The sequence below is a fragment of the Pieris brassicae genome, chromosome 13 (genome assembly GCF_905147105.1).
Source record: "Pieris brassicae chromosome 13, ilPieBrab1.1, whole genome shotgun sequence".
Taxonomy (NCBI): domain Eukaryota; kingdom Metazoa; phylum Arthropoda; class Insecta; order Lepidoptera; family Pieridae; genus Pieris; species Pieris brassicae.
In genome coordinates, this window is record NC_059677.1 from 1,840,026 (window position 1) to 1,856,012 (window position 15,987).

At 33.9% G+C, this 15,987-nt stretch overlaps 1 protein-coding gene across 12 annotated transcripts in view; it reads right to left on the minus strand.

Annotated features, from left to right (window-relative positions):
• Positions 1-15,987, minus strand: part of LOC123717656 (neurobeachin) — a 468,381-nt gene that overhangs the window by 358,340 nt on the left and 94,054 nt on the right. Inside the window, exon 1 of one of the 12 annotated variants that reach the window (XM_045673755.1) lies at positions 1,566-1,635. The exons of the other annotated variants lie outside the window; for them this stretch is intronic. Within the exon in view, the coding sequence (XP_045529711.1) occupies positions 1,566-1,610 (45 nt within the window). The 5' untranslated portion in view covers positions 1,611-1,635. Of the gene's footprint in view, positions 1-1,565; positions 1,636-15,987 lie in introns of those variants that run through there. 12 annotated transcript variants of the gene reach the window in all.

Consider the following 15,987-nt stretch of genomic DNA (forward strand, 5'->3'; position numbering starts at 1 on the left):
AGAGACAAGACTAGGACAACATAAATTATAGAAGTATAAAGTTTCGCTGTCCCGTAAAGACGTGTGCGCACAGCCATTGCTTCATCATCACCAAGTATCGACGTTATGAGTGTTTAATACAATACGTTTTGACCTACGGGAGTATTGACCTGCGCTAAAAGAAAATATCGCTCAGGGCCGCAATTTCCAAAAGGCGTAATACATCATGCTGGTGAAATGACGTGAAATCCGTTTGACGTCTCATATAATGGTACGCGTAATTTACTTCTTGGGTCTCGTTCAAAGTCTATTCATGAAGGCATCGTCGGGTTCGAATCCCGAATGGCGAAAAATTCTGAAATTTGTTCTCAGTTTCTGTCATTCTTCGAGAAAGAGAAAAATGCTGCTTTAACCTATAAACAGCAACGCAGGTTGTCGTTCTAACGTAACCTAACCTAGACCCCTCGTTAAAGATTTGTGTAAGGTAAAATATGGTAAGAGCTGGGTTGTGTGGCTTCAGCGTGGGAATCCCATCCCTGAGGTCGTATCTTCGATCCCCAGATCTGAACTCTCTATGTGCGCATTTAACATACGCTCGAACGGTTAAGGAAAACATCGTGAGGAAACCAGCTTGCTTAGACCCAAAAAGTAGAAGTGTCATGAACAGGCTGATCACCTACTTGCCTCTTAGATTGACAAATGATCATAAAACAGATACAGAAATCTGAGGCCCAGGCCTAAAAAAGGTTCTAACGCTGATTATAGTTATTACAAAAATTTGGTAAATTTCTTCATAACGCAATTATTAATAGGTATTAACAGGCACCCATACTTCTAATCATTTAAGAGGATGTCTCCACCCACCCGTATTCGAGTGCTATGCACACATGAGTGAGCCCTCTTTGTGCAGAGCGAGTCAATTAAACAAAAGATCATAAATACTTGTATCACATCTTCATGAATAATATTTTCGAGTATAACTTCAATCATTCTCTTCACTTGTTCGTAAGGTTCGGTGTTTTAGGTCATATATAAATAAAAACAATTGTAATCATATAGATTTAAAAAAATATAAACTAATGTTATTCAATTAGAATAAATTATTCTTTAAATACAGTGAAAAACTCAATGTAACGTCGCTCGATTTAACAAACCTTCCCTAAAACTTCGAAGGCTTTGGTTTAGCTTGTCTTACATACACTATACATTACACCCACTCGCAATAACGACAACAATTGAGTAATAAAGTACTTTTTAAGTTGCGGAAACTAGTAAAAACTGCGCAGCTGTGTACTTTTGTCGCTTTATTATCCTAGCCCGCAATAAACTCGACTGTCGGCATCATGCATACGGACTTTCTAAGAAATTAGTTTTTTTTTTGTTCACAAATTGGGATTGCTTGCACGTGTAGACTGTTGTTGACAATGACTGATAAGTAGGAGTCATGGATTATCTATACGTTTCTCGTCTCTCCATTTAACGACAAGTCTCTATCACCTCATCTCTTAAGTGTCGTTATGTATACTGTAGCTGGAAAAGCATGAAAAAATAGTACATATCAATATGTAAATAATCTAATAACTTACCGAAAACGCTTTCAAGAACACCAAACACTGTATGATCCCTTCCATGGTATCACCGGTGAGACAGAAGGTACCAGTGAGGTGTCTGCCCTTCTTGTCCCCAAGATGTGGAGCAGCGGCCAAGCTGGCATGTACCAGCGCGCCACGGGGCCTCGCATCTCTCGTGGGTAGTACCCCGGGTAGTGGAGCACCCTCCATTAGTCGAGCGAATGGGTCCATTGCCCGTCACAAAATAAGCACATCACTCTTGGCAACTTTTTTAATGTGGCAACTATTTTTGGCGCAATGTTAACCAATTCACAACTTTTTAATACACTTAAGTCAAAGTTAAAACACAAAAGAGCTAACGGTTGACTAAGGTCCCAACGTTCACTCTGGAGTTATCTCTCACCAGCAGGGAAGTTCGTTCCTATCTGAAATCTACCAGGAGACCATGTAACTGAAGGCGTTTGGAGTTTACGGCCATTCGGTTGGCACCCCGGAGGAAACGCATGGAACACCATTCTCACGCTTCACGTTGGTGACGTTGTTGCACTCATCACAGTAGCATCTATCTCCTGAACTTTTCCAGCACTTACTTTTCAATACTACATTAAGCAGGATGTACAGCATCACAGCTATCCCGAGTATTATATATATTTCCATATTGCTGTCTGCACGTACTTAGTGGAAAACTAATCCAGATTTATATGTTAAATGGATAACTCACTTTTTTATAGATATATATATATATATATAAATATTATATATGACCCGCACAAAGTATCCGTTTCGTGTAAAAAAATATTTTGAAAATTACAATAAAAATTAACCATTCTCACTATTTACTCGACAAAATACACCTTAAACTAAGATCCGCGATTTCAAAAACTGTGTTGTTATAAGCGAAGTAACAATACCGTAACAATTAGCGCTCAGCTAAATATCTCCCAGAACTCAATTCCACAGTTCGCTAGCTCACAAGTGTCTAATACAATTTAAAATACAGCAAAATAACAACTAATAAATATGGTATAAAAACGCTTAAAAAGCAAGTCGGGCAAAAATACAATCATATAATAATATAGCGAAGTTTTTGCTGAATGAATCATAATTCATCAGGCAAGTGACAGACCACGTTGGCGCCGGCTGTGATTTACTACGATAACTTGCTCGATCATCGCACTTCATATAAGTACTCAACAGTACATTTCCGAGCTCTCGTCAAAATATAATGGATTATGGGTTTATTTAAGAACACATCGTAGACGTATGACGTCATACGTTAAAACGCGCTATCGTTGTGCTGAGGATTTAGGTTATACAGTTTGTAAATTAAATTTTATTATATGGCGAATCAAATTAGAGTCCTTTACTTTGTAATACGCTCACTCTAGTGAGGCAGATCTGCCCTTCAGGCGATTGACCACCACACGACGGCGCGAGCCGAGGTCCAAGCCTCGCAGGAGACGCCCTTGCGCTAGTCGCGGGAAAACACCCATGCTAACAAACACCCAGGCCAAGCTACTCTTGCCAAAACAGCCCGAGCTGAGCTGAAAAGGTCCTTTAGGCCTGCTGTTGGCCTTCGTAGATTCGATTTAAAAAATATCTTAATATATAAAAGTATTAATTTAAAAAAAAAAAAATTTGGTCCCTATGGCAGTGTACGCTGGCAGCATTTCCTTCGAGGTCTTCGAGGTCACTGGTACACTCTACCTACTTCCTTTTATTATTATTTTATAATATTTATTATTACTATGCAGGTCAAGAAAATAGTTAACACTGTATATTTTATTGTTATGATTACTAATATATACATATGGTCACATACATATACGAAAAGTTCATGGGTTTTATAACCGTCCAACATTTAATGTACATTCCGTCGATACGGTTAACTCCTATAAATAAAAAAAAACGCATTTTACTAAAGGATTTGAATCTACATTCATGCATTATGTATTTTAGATTTAAAAAATAATATTAGTAATCAAAAGGGATTGACATATATATTTATTGTCAAATATTTGCGAGTGTTCGTTTATTAATAAAGTAGTAAACATAAAACCTTTTTTGTCTTTCATAATAATCTGTGCACGTTTTAAGTGTAGTTTCAATTTGAGTTAAGTATTTTTATTATTTTATATTGTTAGATTAACTGGAAGAAACTACTTTTAAACAATTCAACAAGTCAATGTTTATTTAGAAGGAAATTTCTAATACTGACATTTTAAAATCAACACGAAAATTTTCAATTAGTAGTACATAGTACATTCATCTACGGCATAGCGATCCGGTTAATTCCGTAGCTCGTAACGTTAAAGTTATTTTTGCAAATTAAATGTAACATGTCCACTTTCCAATCCACAAATTCATCAACATGGAATATTTTTGAAGCCATAAGCGGCCATACACTACCTTATAATGCTTGATCAAAGTCGCTGTTACCATGGTTACCATTAGTCACCTTTGTCACCATAATTACGACATCCCGCATGTCTTAATTATGGTGACAAAGGCATGTTTGATAAATACTTTACTAAAACATTAAAAGATTAGACAAAGATACTTTTGGAAGAATATATTAATTATATGTTATATAATTAATAGAGTATATATGCATTTATTACTTTAAGAACGTAATAAAAACGTGATCACGTAGGGATAAAAATGAACTATACTGTCTCATAATTTTATTATAACTGATCTTAATTATCCAAATAGCAAAGAATAGATAGATAAATAGTATACTATAACTAGTGACTAGTGACTTCAGCATGCGACTTTCATCCCTGAGGTCGTAGATTCGATGCCCGGCTATGCTATGCTATGCTATATATTAGCTCGAACGGTGAAGGAAAACATCGTAAGGAAACTGCCTTGCCTTAGATCCAAAAAGTCGACGGCGTGCGTCAGGCACAGAAGGCTGATCACGTACTTGCCTATTAGATTAACAAATGATCATGAAAGAGATACAGAATCTGAGACCTAAAAAGGTTGTAGCGCCATTGATTTATTTTTTTATAACATATCTATAGATAATCTTACTTTTCTGACTGAAAATGAAACTTGTTAAAATTAATAACGATTTATATTAGATTTTTTTAAAATAGTATTTTAACGAGGATAGGAGAGTGTAATAAAAGGCAGCTGTAGCCCATTGACATTGTAGATGACATTTAAAAGAGGTGTATAATCTTTTCTAAAAGTTTGGAGGTTCTATCTCAAAAGATTGCCCACTGAGGTCTAGAAAGTCCTAATACAATTGAAATCTACTAATAGAAGTCAGTCACAACAACCCTAATAAAAATAAAAGCTATAGAGAGAATAAAACGTGTGGGAGACACTTACCAGGGGCTCAGCAATGTCTGAGAGGCTTGTAAAGCCGGCCTAGACGTAATCCCTAAAGCCAAAACCGTGTTTTCTTGTTACCTTCCAACTCACGTACGTAGCCAACTTAAATAGTAAGTAAAATTACCTTTAAATGGTATTTTACAGAATTCTTATTAACAAAAACTACGAAAGTACGGTCTACGAACCAACAGATTATACAAAATATATAGTATATATAGACTAATCTCTTGAACTTAAAATATAAATAGCCGGAAAGAGAAGAACAACTGGAAACTGCTTTAAATAATAAACGGACTAAAAAGTTAAAATATTAATTGCATTCTCGATACGTCAATATTAGCTTTGGTTAAAAAAACAACTATATCGATAAACTGCTTAATCCTGTACGTAACGCAAGCATAGATAGTGAACTCTCCTCTTCTTTGGCATGTAGAAGATAAGAGACATACAAATTATGGCAATATGAGTCTATGGTCTATATCACCGCATTTCGTTTGATCAACAGCCTATACCAATCACGAACCCGCGACATGATGTCATTCTGTTCGCCAATCACAATCAAACGAAATACGCTATCATTTCGCCATTCCTTTTACATTCTAAATCCCTGGTAACTAAGATAGCTAGCTAGCTACAGTTGATGCCTCATAGGGAGAAGACGAATTATATTCTGCAACCACAAAAGTAGTAATAATATATAAAAACAAAGACAAAGGTGACAAAGAATACATTAGATGCGCAATAACATCGTAAATAATTTTGCCGCTAATTTTCAAACATCAAATGTGGTTTTAAATTAATTGCTTCGAAGTAAATAAATCAATTACGTCCCCGCATCGGCGTAGGTTAAAAACTCGATAACATGGGCGAATAAAATTATTGCGCAAATCCGTTAATGTATAGGAGTTGCCTATATGATTCGACATATATCCTTATTAGGAAATCAGGTTTAGACTTACGTGACTCATTATGTCTCAGGGAAGAGACAATGTATTAAAAAAAAACTTCTCAAATCTTACTATATACGTTAATAATTGTAAATACTGTTATGTTTAGTTTTATTTAAATATAAAAATATTCGTTTATATAATACTTACACACATTATACATAAAAAGATACACTAGATCGTGTGTCTATACCGACCCTAGACGGCGACAATTTATTTATTTTTAAAAGACAGTAACGAAACACATACATACATACAAAGAACACAGAAAATACATCAAATATCAAATTGATTTTTTTACTATTTTTTGGATCAAAACAAAGACCCAAATTCCCAGACACCTTGCTTATGTTACCAAATACTGGAATGTTTTTGATTTGAAAAGATGGCGTCGGTCTGACGAGGTTATGTGGCGACTTTTATGCTATCGATTTCAGCGTCTACGGGACACGTGGACCTATTACGATCAGTACTAGACACTCCTGTTGGTTGAAACTTCAGTATCTAAATGATATGTATTGTTTGTGAACATGTAAAAATAATTCTTAAATTACAGGAATTATAAATCAGCGCATGTCCTCAATTTTTGTTTAAGACAGGATTTTCCTCGTTTGGCTAATAACGAGACATTTATTCCAAAAAAAACTCCGCATACGGACTCACCTATGCCGACAGCGAATTATCCATATTTCGGCCATACAATACGCAGGCGATGAGAACTTGGAGAAAGTGATCGGAGAAAGTGACACAGAAGGCAAACAATCTAACAAGCAAACTAACTAGACTTTTTAGAATACAAAATTCCACCCGTATCACCTCGACTATGTGGAAGTAGCTGCCTAGTGAAGTATTTCCGAACCAACTCGACTTAGGGTCCTTCAAGAATGTCCATGTTAAGGCGGTATCACTAAACATCAGGTGATCCTCCTGCCCGTTTGGCCCCTATTTTATAAAAAAAATAAGATTGACTAATCAAGTGACATACGGGCGAGAATCCTTCAAACTAAACAATGTTCCTTTCTTTTAAGATAATATATCACTTAAGAAGAGTTATTAGTTTTTGGGTCATTCTTTCGATTGGAATCATAAAAGTATTGGTAATTCTTTTTACATTTAAGTCGGTTTGATTCGCAGTCGAGGCAAGTAATTTTAAGAAAATCTACAAATGTAGAATTACTAACTTTAATAAATAACTTAGTCTTCTTTCAGTAAACCTAAAGCAATAAATAAGTAATAATAATAAATGCGATTATACATTTACATAACTAAAATTTTCGAGTACTTTTCAGCGTTAGCGATCGTTATGGTGAAACAAATTCAAATGTGTTGCTCAAATATACACTTTATGAAACAACATTTAGAGTTTGATATTTTACTTGAAAACAATGACATTCCAATCCTTTTTCTTTATTATTTCAATTTAATAAATGCCAAAAGTAGCGTTTCCACAGACTAACAAACAATTTAAATGAAACATCAGTGAACGCATAACAGATAATTAATATTACAAATAATTTAATTACTATAATTATTTGTTAACATCTACATCTACATCTACTACAAAATGAATTATTTTACATAACACTGTAAATTTCGTAGCGTATAATTGGCAGCATAGCGAAAGAAGAGAATTCAACAAATTGAAACGAACTGATCAGAACAATATGCTATTATCGAAAGCCTCCAGAACAATAGCGACTGACGTGGCCGGACAAAGCCGTCATTTAAAAGGTTAAGGATGAGCCATTTTAAAGGATTATCTGATCGGTCTATAATGGATTACAACACACATATACGACATACTCCTAAATACTTAGACCAGACGCATACAGGTCTGCCATATACGTCGTCTCATACCATAATTGTGCTACGCGTCGTTCACACAAATTGAAATTAAAATTCAATAGTTATTTATTTACTTAGGTACAATTTGTACACTAATACATGTCAAATTTACGCCATCCGTTCTATAGTCTACCGGGAGTATTATTCTGAGAAGAACGGGCAAAAAATCTCAGCAAATTCGTTCCTCCCTTTATATTACTCAATATTATTACGGCCGACCATCACTGACCTCCACCAAAAACTGTCATATAACCCCCATGATATTTATCAAAACCTATCAGGCGTAAGATTTCTGTCATAGCCAACCAAAGGCTGGTGACTAAACTCAAAACTCTAAAGTCAAAATTGTTATGAATATCTAAACATAGTTTTTGTATCGGAAAAAACACGATGGAAAAAATAACAAAAATTTTAAAACCCAACGAAACATCAAACAAAACACGATGAAGGGCACTAAAAGACCTTGAACGTGACCTACTTCGCACCTGGAGTCGCCTTTTCCATCTCGAACTGTGATACCGGCTCTAAGTCAATGGATAATTTTACAAATAAAACAAGAATTAAGCCTCATTATTAGATAGCATGAGATTTGTCTCACATCATGCTGTCAGCTCTGTAAAAAGCGCTCCACGTTAGCGTATAATTCAAATATTAAAGATATTATTTATAATTTAAATTTGAACGATATTTATAACACTATAATATTTATTATGTATAACGTCCCTCACTAACTAGATTATTTTACAATTTATTTTGGCCAAATAATTACATTAAAAGTTAATTTTCGCTTATAAATAACATATATTCCTTTAAGTATATAAGGTTACGATATCATTAAGACCAAGATACCGGTTATATTGACAACAATCAAAGGCGTGTAAAAAAAAATACTACTTAATAACAACGTCATAGGTTGTTAGGACTATCGGGTTTTACGACCAAATATACGTTCGATGTCGTTATAAGATTTTGACTGTAATTACTTTAATTTGTAGCATATTTTATTAATTGCTACAGTTAACTAATACATTATCTTATTTATGATTTGTTAAAATAAAAGTTTTAGTTTTTTCGCAACAGATTTTTTAAGTTCCTGTCTTTAATTATGTGCTGGAAAGTAGGTCGTAGCCGCGGGCAACTGGCGTCGAAATAGTACTATTGTTTGATTTTTTCGGTAACAAAGCAAAAAGCGTTTTCACTTTAAATGATTAAACTTTAAAGAGAATTCTTAATACCCTTTAAACAGTAACACTTCAGCAATATATGACAGAATAATTTCGATAAAAGATTATGACAAAGGCAATTGAAGGAAAAAGAGGGTAAGAGGATAACGAGAAAAAACGACTTGAATATTAACAAAAACAGAACGTGCAGATAGATCATTAGAAATGGTGACATCAGCATTGCTGTCGTTATAAATTAGTTTGTTGGCATCAGCTGTTTAATTTCTAAAGGCTTCTGCTTGGTTTGACCGCTCAATCGATCTGTCACCATCTCATCTCGGGCTGTTGCGGAACCAAGAATGGAACTAAACAGTGCCTCTATTTATAGTAACCAGAACTTTTGAGAAGCAAAATTGTGACATTTCGTGTAATTGTTCCGCGACCGACCAACGTAAGAACGTGTCAAAGATTACGTTAATGTTAGGTGTCTTTAACTTTTAAAGGTTTAACTTAATAATAATAATAAAGTGTACCGAATTACTATTACAAATATCAAATAGTCATTAACTTATAGATCTTGCAATTGATAAATCTAATAAACCACTAATGTCAACGGTATTGAACTAATTTGACTTTGACGTTGTTAAATAATAATGACAATGGCAGCTGACACTAAAGTCGTTACGCCGACATAATAAATTACTTTTAAAAATAATAATGTCCAGGGAGTTACAATTAATATCGAATAGTCTTCAATTTATAGATCTAGCAATGTATCTAAGTGTTGATGTAATAAAATGGAATTATAATTTGACCAAGACAGATTCTGAATTAATTAAACATATACGTTCATGTACGCACAGTACTTTGGTTGGACAAAAATAACGTAATAACAGAATAATTTCAATATGTGGACGCGATTCGCTTTTAAATTGAAGCGAATGGCAGCTTATCGAATTGAGAAACGCGAATTGAATTGTAAATTTCTCGATTTACTAATGCGTGACTCTTTTTCGTTATTTTTACCTTTAGTTTTAAACTACATGTACAATTATTTCGATTACCTGATAAATAAACAGCTACTTTACCGAAAAATTATGACCAGGAATATAGGACTCATTTGGCAATAAGTATTTTTAAAAATACTCGGGGATATGCGGTACCAGGGAGTAAGGATTATAAGGAAGGAAAGAAGACAGTGACCTTTGTTTTAAAAACGACACAGTCCACTATAAATCTTTAACCGTAAGTGAAACTGAAAGGGTCCATAACACATCTAAATAGATACGACCCCTTCAAGTGGAAGTCGTAACTTATCACTTAAACCCTCAATAAATAACAGAGATACAAAAGATAAAATATTTCGTACATTTATAACGAGGGGAAACAAAAGCCAACTCGGAAACAGATCTCACTGTATTGATTACCGCAATCCATTCTAAAACGTCCCTCAATTAATATAAGTTCCTGTTGGTTATATGTTCCTGGTACTCGGTTTATTTGAACTTTATTCTCTTTCAACCGACACTAAAATAAAAAAAGGATGAGCATATATATTGTTGTTACCTAAACCAGCCTGACTGTTGATTTTGAAAAAAACACAGCGTCCCTAATCTCTGTACCCCTGGACCACTGTAACTGTACGTAGGGTTTATCGTCCAGCCTCCAACTGAAGTACAATTAATTGCCTAGGGTTGTTTGTTAAGTCTACTCTAAGATTGACTAGGTTATGGCGCAAAGTCAGCGCGCACACTCTATCTTCTGTTCTCATGTTAGTAAGTATAATTTATTTGAAACAACATATAGAAGAAAACAACAATCTCAAGAAAGATGCTCTGGAGCCGGATCTTCGAAGACAATGAAATCCAAAAATCTGGGGTCAAAAAACAGAATATATCTGAGGTATTGGAATTGCAACAAGAGTTTTTAGCTCTTTAACTGTTAATATAGACCCTTAATTAACTCCGTCTCAGTTATGTGCGCCTGGTGCAGGATTGTTTTCAGTTCACACATTTATAAAAACTCAAATTTGGCTTTGTTTTTTTTTTCAATAAATTCCTTTTTTCATTTCAAAAAAGAAGATATTTTAAAGAAATTTAGAAAATGGGTTTTATCAAGCGCGTTTACAGACCAGTCTACTATGTCAATACGTGACAGTCAGTATAAAAATGATTGCGTGTAGTAGTTAGTCTACAGTAAGAAGTGAAACTTCTTTATGGCGTTATTTTTCGAAAAATGATCTACTATATGCAACTTTACAGAAATTGGTTAAATAAAGTTAAATTAGATAAAGTCTAACAATGTTATCGTTATTATATATTTTTGTTATTAATGGCTTCGAATCAACCGTGGTAGGGACAAGTAAAAGATGGCTCTTAACGGAAAAATGTGACGGTTTTTTTGGCGAACTGGTAGTAAATGTTAATTTACAATATATAATTTATATATGAATTAAGTTATTTTGAGTTCGAGTTTGAGTTTTACATCATGTTCTCTGGTATTTTTCCAGTGCAAGACATGTTACACCACAAACCCATAGCAGTTTTCATAAGGATAGAATTTTGCATTTATTTAAACGATTTCGTGGTTAATTTCACGAAAAAATACGAAGCTAGAAACTCATATCTCACTCAAAAATTACAAAGTCAAATATTTTTGCATAACATCCCACTGCATTGGATTTTCAATTTTATATTTCGTAAGAAACAGTACGGAATAGCAATTTCACCTCTTATGGGACGTGAATTTAAATTTTAGCGTGTTGGCAGATGTCCCACTAAAATATTATGCACATCTTATTTAACGAATCCTCTTTTAACCGACTTCAAAAAGCATGTACACTATGTCACTTTATGTTTTTAACGAACGGCGAAGCTATGAAGATATCTAACTAATTTAAGAATTTTTTTGTTATAATTTCCGATGTACATGTTTAATGTTTTGTTTGGCCAAGAAAGTCCAATGGTTCACAGCCGAAGATCGAACCTATGATCTCAGGGATGAGAGTCGCACGCTGAAGCCACTAGGCCAACCCCGAACTTACGTGCTTTTAATTATTCAGTCTAAATAAACTACTGTAGAAAACGGCTACATGTACAAGCACCAGAAAAATATTATACATCAAACACGAAACTGAATGTAGGAAGTAAAAAACAAAGTCATTTGTACGTTTCGATCTTTTAATTTATACCTTCCTGGTACACAACTAGAGGCGCACGGGAATAGTTGATAACTAAATTATATTAATAAAGCAGGAAAGAAGACAAAATAAGAATGAGTGTTTAATTAATCATATAATAATAATTGAATTATCATTCGGAGAACGTTGTTTGTAAAACTAATTATCGTAGTATTGCAGACACGTAATACACCAAACACTCGTAATGAGTTGAATTATTCACCACAATTGCTCGCAAACAGCAGCTGTAAATATGGAAATGTACCTTCTGTGTACGCAACAAATATTGCTAATAAGCATTGACTCCGGCAAACTTTGGAAAAAAAACCGTCCATTATAAAAAAAATAATTCCGTAACATGATGTTTTTACATTGTTCAAACATATTTTTACCGATAAAAATATATCTAAATTAAAAGAGGTGGTTGCTGTGTAGTCAACGAATGACAAAAATATGGAATCTCACTCATTCATACACGATCGTATAGAACAAAAAAAAATCCATTTATTTATTGTATTATGGGCAGATAGTGCAAGAGATGAGACTTAAGGTCCTTCAATAAACGTAGCGTAGCAATTCATAAAAGGTCGTCAACGCGCTCGCAATCTCTCTGGCATTCAGAGTGTCCATAGGCGGTGGCTATCTAACACTTATCATTAGGGAAATTATATACAAGGTTGCAAGGTAAGGTGTGGTTAAGTGGAGAAAGAAGGTAAGTCCAAAATGAAAGAGTCTGAACCTTAAGACTTTTGAGATAAGACATTAGAAGATACGTTTGACGGTATCATCAAACAAAACCTGCCCGAAATAAATCCTATTTTATTAAACACGTAAGTAATATCGCACTTATAAATGATTTTAGCTTTCGATCCATTTTAATTACTTTTGCACGAGTAGAACACGAGCCATCGACGCGTGCACATAAACGTCCTATAAACTAAATCGAGTTAGTTCAAATCACATCAGAGAGGGCTCACAAGGCTCATTCCGGACCCGAAGGACCGTCGGGACCGTCTTTTAAAGAAATTTTCGCGCTTCGCTAACTTTCTCAATTACTTCCGTCTCGGCGAGCCTCGCACGAAACTGCCAATAAGGCTTCGAAGAGACGAACACTGGCGCGAGACGAAATATTAATGTCTTTCATCAGTGATAAACAACTATTATGTAACGGACTGAACAGTTGTTAATGTGGTTAAATGTAGTTTACTCCTTAAGAAACCATTTGAGTTATAAGGCCCGGTACGGAAATTTTATGAGGAGTTAAATCAAGTGTAACACGAAAAGTTGAGGCGTTACGTAGAAAGAGACAATATATAACAGTAGGATTGAACGTGTAAAAGAATGATTCCATCTCATTCTCTCTCTAAAATTGGATTTGTATAAATTGAACACAATTATTATTGTTATTTATATTGTTTTGTAACATACTTTATGTAATACGCTTTATTGAAGTAATATAAATAATTCGAATAATTACAGATATATGTTTGTTTCTCTTATCATTTTAGCAGATGCGTTCATTTACCCTTTTTTTCTATTCGATATATATCATAATTATCGTTCGTAAGGAGTAAACTCCAATCGTGCGTCGTAGCTGACACACACACACACACATTTTTTTATCCTAATTAACTAAGCAAGAAGATTAATAAACCTCAAGATTAAACACAATTCTTGCATTTATTTTTCGCATTTAGCAAACCACGTGTTTCTCCAGTAGATATCGTTTATGTAAGTCACCAGATTTTTTTTAAATTCGGGAGTAATTAACGCCATGTGAGTGACCACCAATCTTTGACCAAGTTAATGGAAAAAATACTTCTAAATTCTAAACTAAGTGAAATCCGCAGAAAAACAAAAATAATAGATGCTCGGCAACTTTTCCGACAACTCAAATGGACATCATACACATAGCAGATAGTCAAAAACAGTATTCGAAAGAACAACATAATAGAATAATATAAATGCGTTATAAATATATAAATGTTATATGTAAATAAGATGAGGATTTTGTCATTTATTTAATTTTATATATTACCATTCCTGTATATAATATAAATCTGTTCACCTTATGGCACTCATCACGAATATAATAAAATATAGACCCGCCTATAGGAAGCCTTAAAGCATCAGTTGTGACAAAACTTGGCCAAAGTTTCCCCCGAATTGTGGTAGATGGCTTCACAATTCGCAGCCCAAATCGAATCTGTCAAAGTTTTTCAATATTTTAAAATGCAAAAGTCGTTAAAGAGTTATAAAACAAATACTTTAATGTTATCTTTATGACTTCATAATGAAATACTCATGTCGTACACGGTTGGGTGAATGGTCGTATTTGAATTGATTGATTTATTTATATATACATTCTAAAAAAATGTGTATGCCTAAAAAATACAAGAAAATATGACTTCTCCAATTTAACATACATACACATCAATTACATTAGAATAAGAATTACCAATATATCAAAGGAAAAAAAAACTAGAGCAAAACAAAGTTACGTTAAGTTGGTAGACTGTTGTAAAACACATCAATATTTTCATCATAATTAAGTTGTAAGAGCGAGATAGACTATTCACTGGATCATTGAAAGTAGCAGATACGCGAGCCGTAGGTACGTATAGAAGACTTTTAGTTCGAGTACCTCTAGGATTACAAAGAAAGGAAAATTTTGTAAGAAGATTAGTGTGTATATAAAAGTTAAATTAAATTTCCTATACGTAGATATTATTAATTTCACCTTCGTCATTGTTCTCACTATAAATTTGACTTCAATTCTTACACACACCCACATCCCCTCATTCCTTAGTTTTATTTCTGTCCGGGATGGAAGGCTGGTGACCTGTTACCAGGGGACTTCTATAGTCTTATCGTAAACCTGCAAAATGCAATATTGTAATGATGAAAATAAAGTTTTTATATTATTATTAATTGAAATAGTATTTGTTTTTACAACAAACTCCCAAGCGAAATTGGAGAATTATCACTAAATAAATTCAAAGCCCTCGGTAAACGTGAATTCATCAATAAAGCTTTTTATAAATTTGACGAATATTTAAATGATCCTCATCCTTGGGATTGATTTGCTCCAGTTCAAGCAATTTGTATGACTCAAAACTTATTAAAAAGAGTGAGTTTTTTTGCCAGTTCTCTCCCGCTCTACGCCCTTGACTTACGAACTGGTTGTAAATGTAAAAATTAATTTAACTTCTTTTCTGACGTTCATAAATGTAAGTAAAGTTATTTTGAGTTTGAGTGTGAATTACTGTAATCAAAGAGGCTAAATGTTTATTTTTAGTTTTTTATAAATTGAATCCTTAATTATTCTATCACGTGGAGTTAAGTTAAGGTTATGATTGCTTTAAACGTTAAATAATACTAAAACAAAATAAAGGCGAACATTTGTAGTGGAGAAGATTTTTGCTGTTTCTTCTGCCCTTGATTTGAGAACTGGTACTAAATGTACACTTAGACATTTTTTATTATTATACATAAGTTACCTACATGAGTATTCTGCCTTGTAAATTAAATTGCTTCTCAATGAGCTGTCAGTAGATTGTGGTTGCTGGATATATACTCATCCAAGACCCATTTGACAGTATTTATCTTGTTTGGGACCAAGATACCTACATCGTGACAAAATACCCATTCGTGGGTATATTTATAAGATGTAAGTAGGTGATCAGCATTCTGTGCCTGCCGAGCAACGACATTTTGGATCTAAGGGATGCCGGTTTCCTAACGATGTTAACTATGTTTTGTTTGTTTTTGTTTTAGTGTTAAATGGGCACTTAGAACGTCCGTTGGTGCACTATAGAAACCACTAGGTCTACACTGCTGTAACTCTATCATTATCAAATGTATATGCTAAGACCACTGATAATATGTAACTTAACAACATTGTTATTAATTCTTATTCAAATCTGTCTTATTCAATGTGTCATTAAGTAATAAATAAA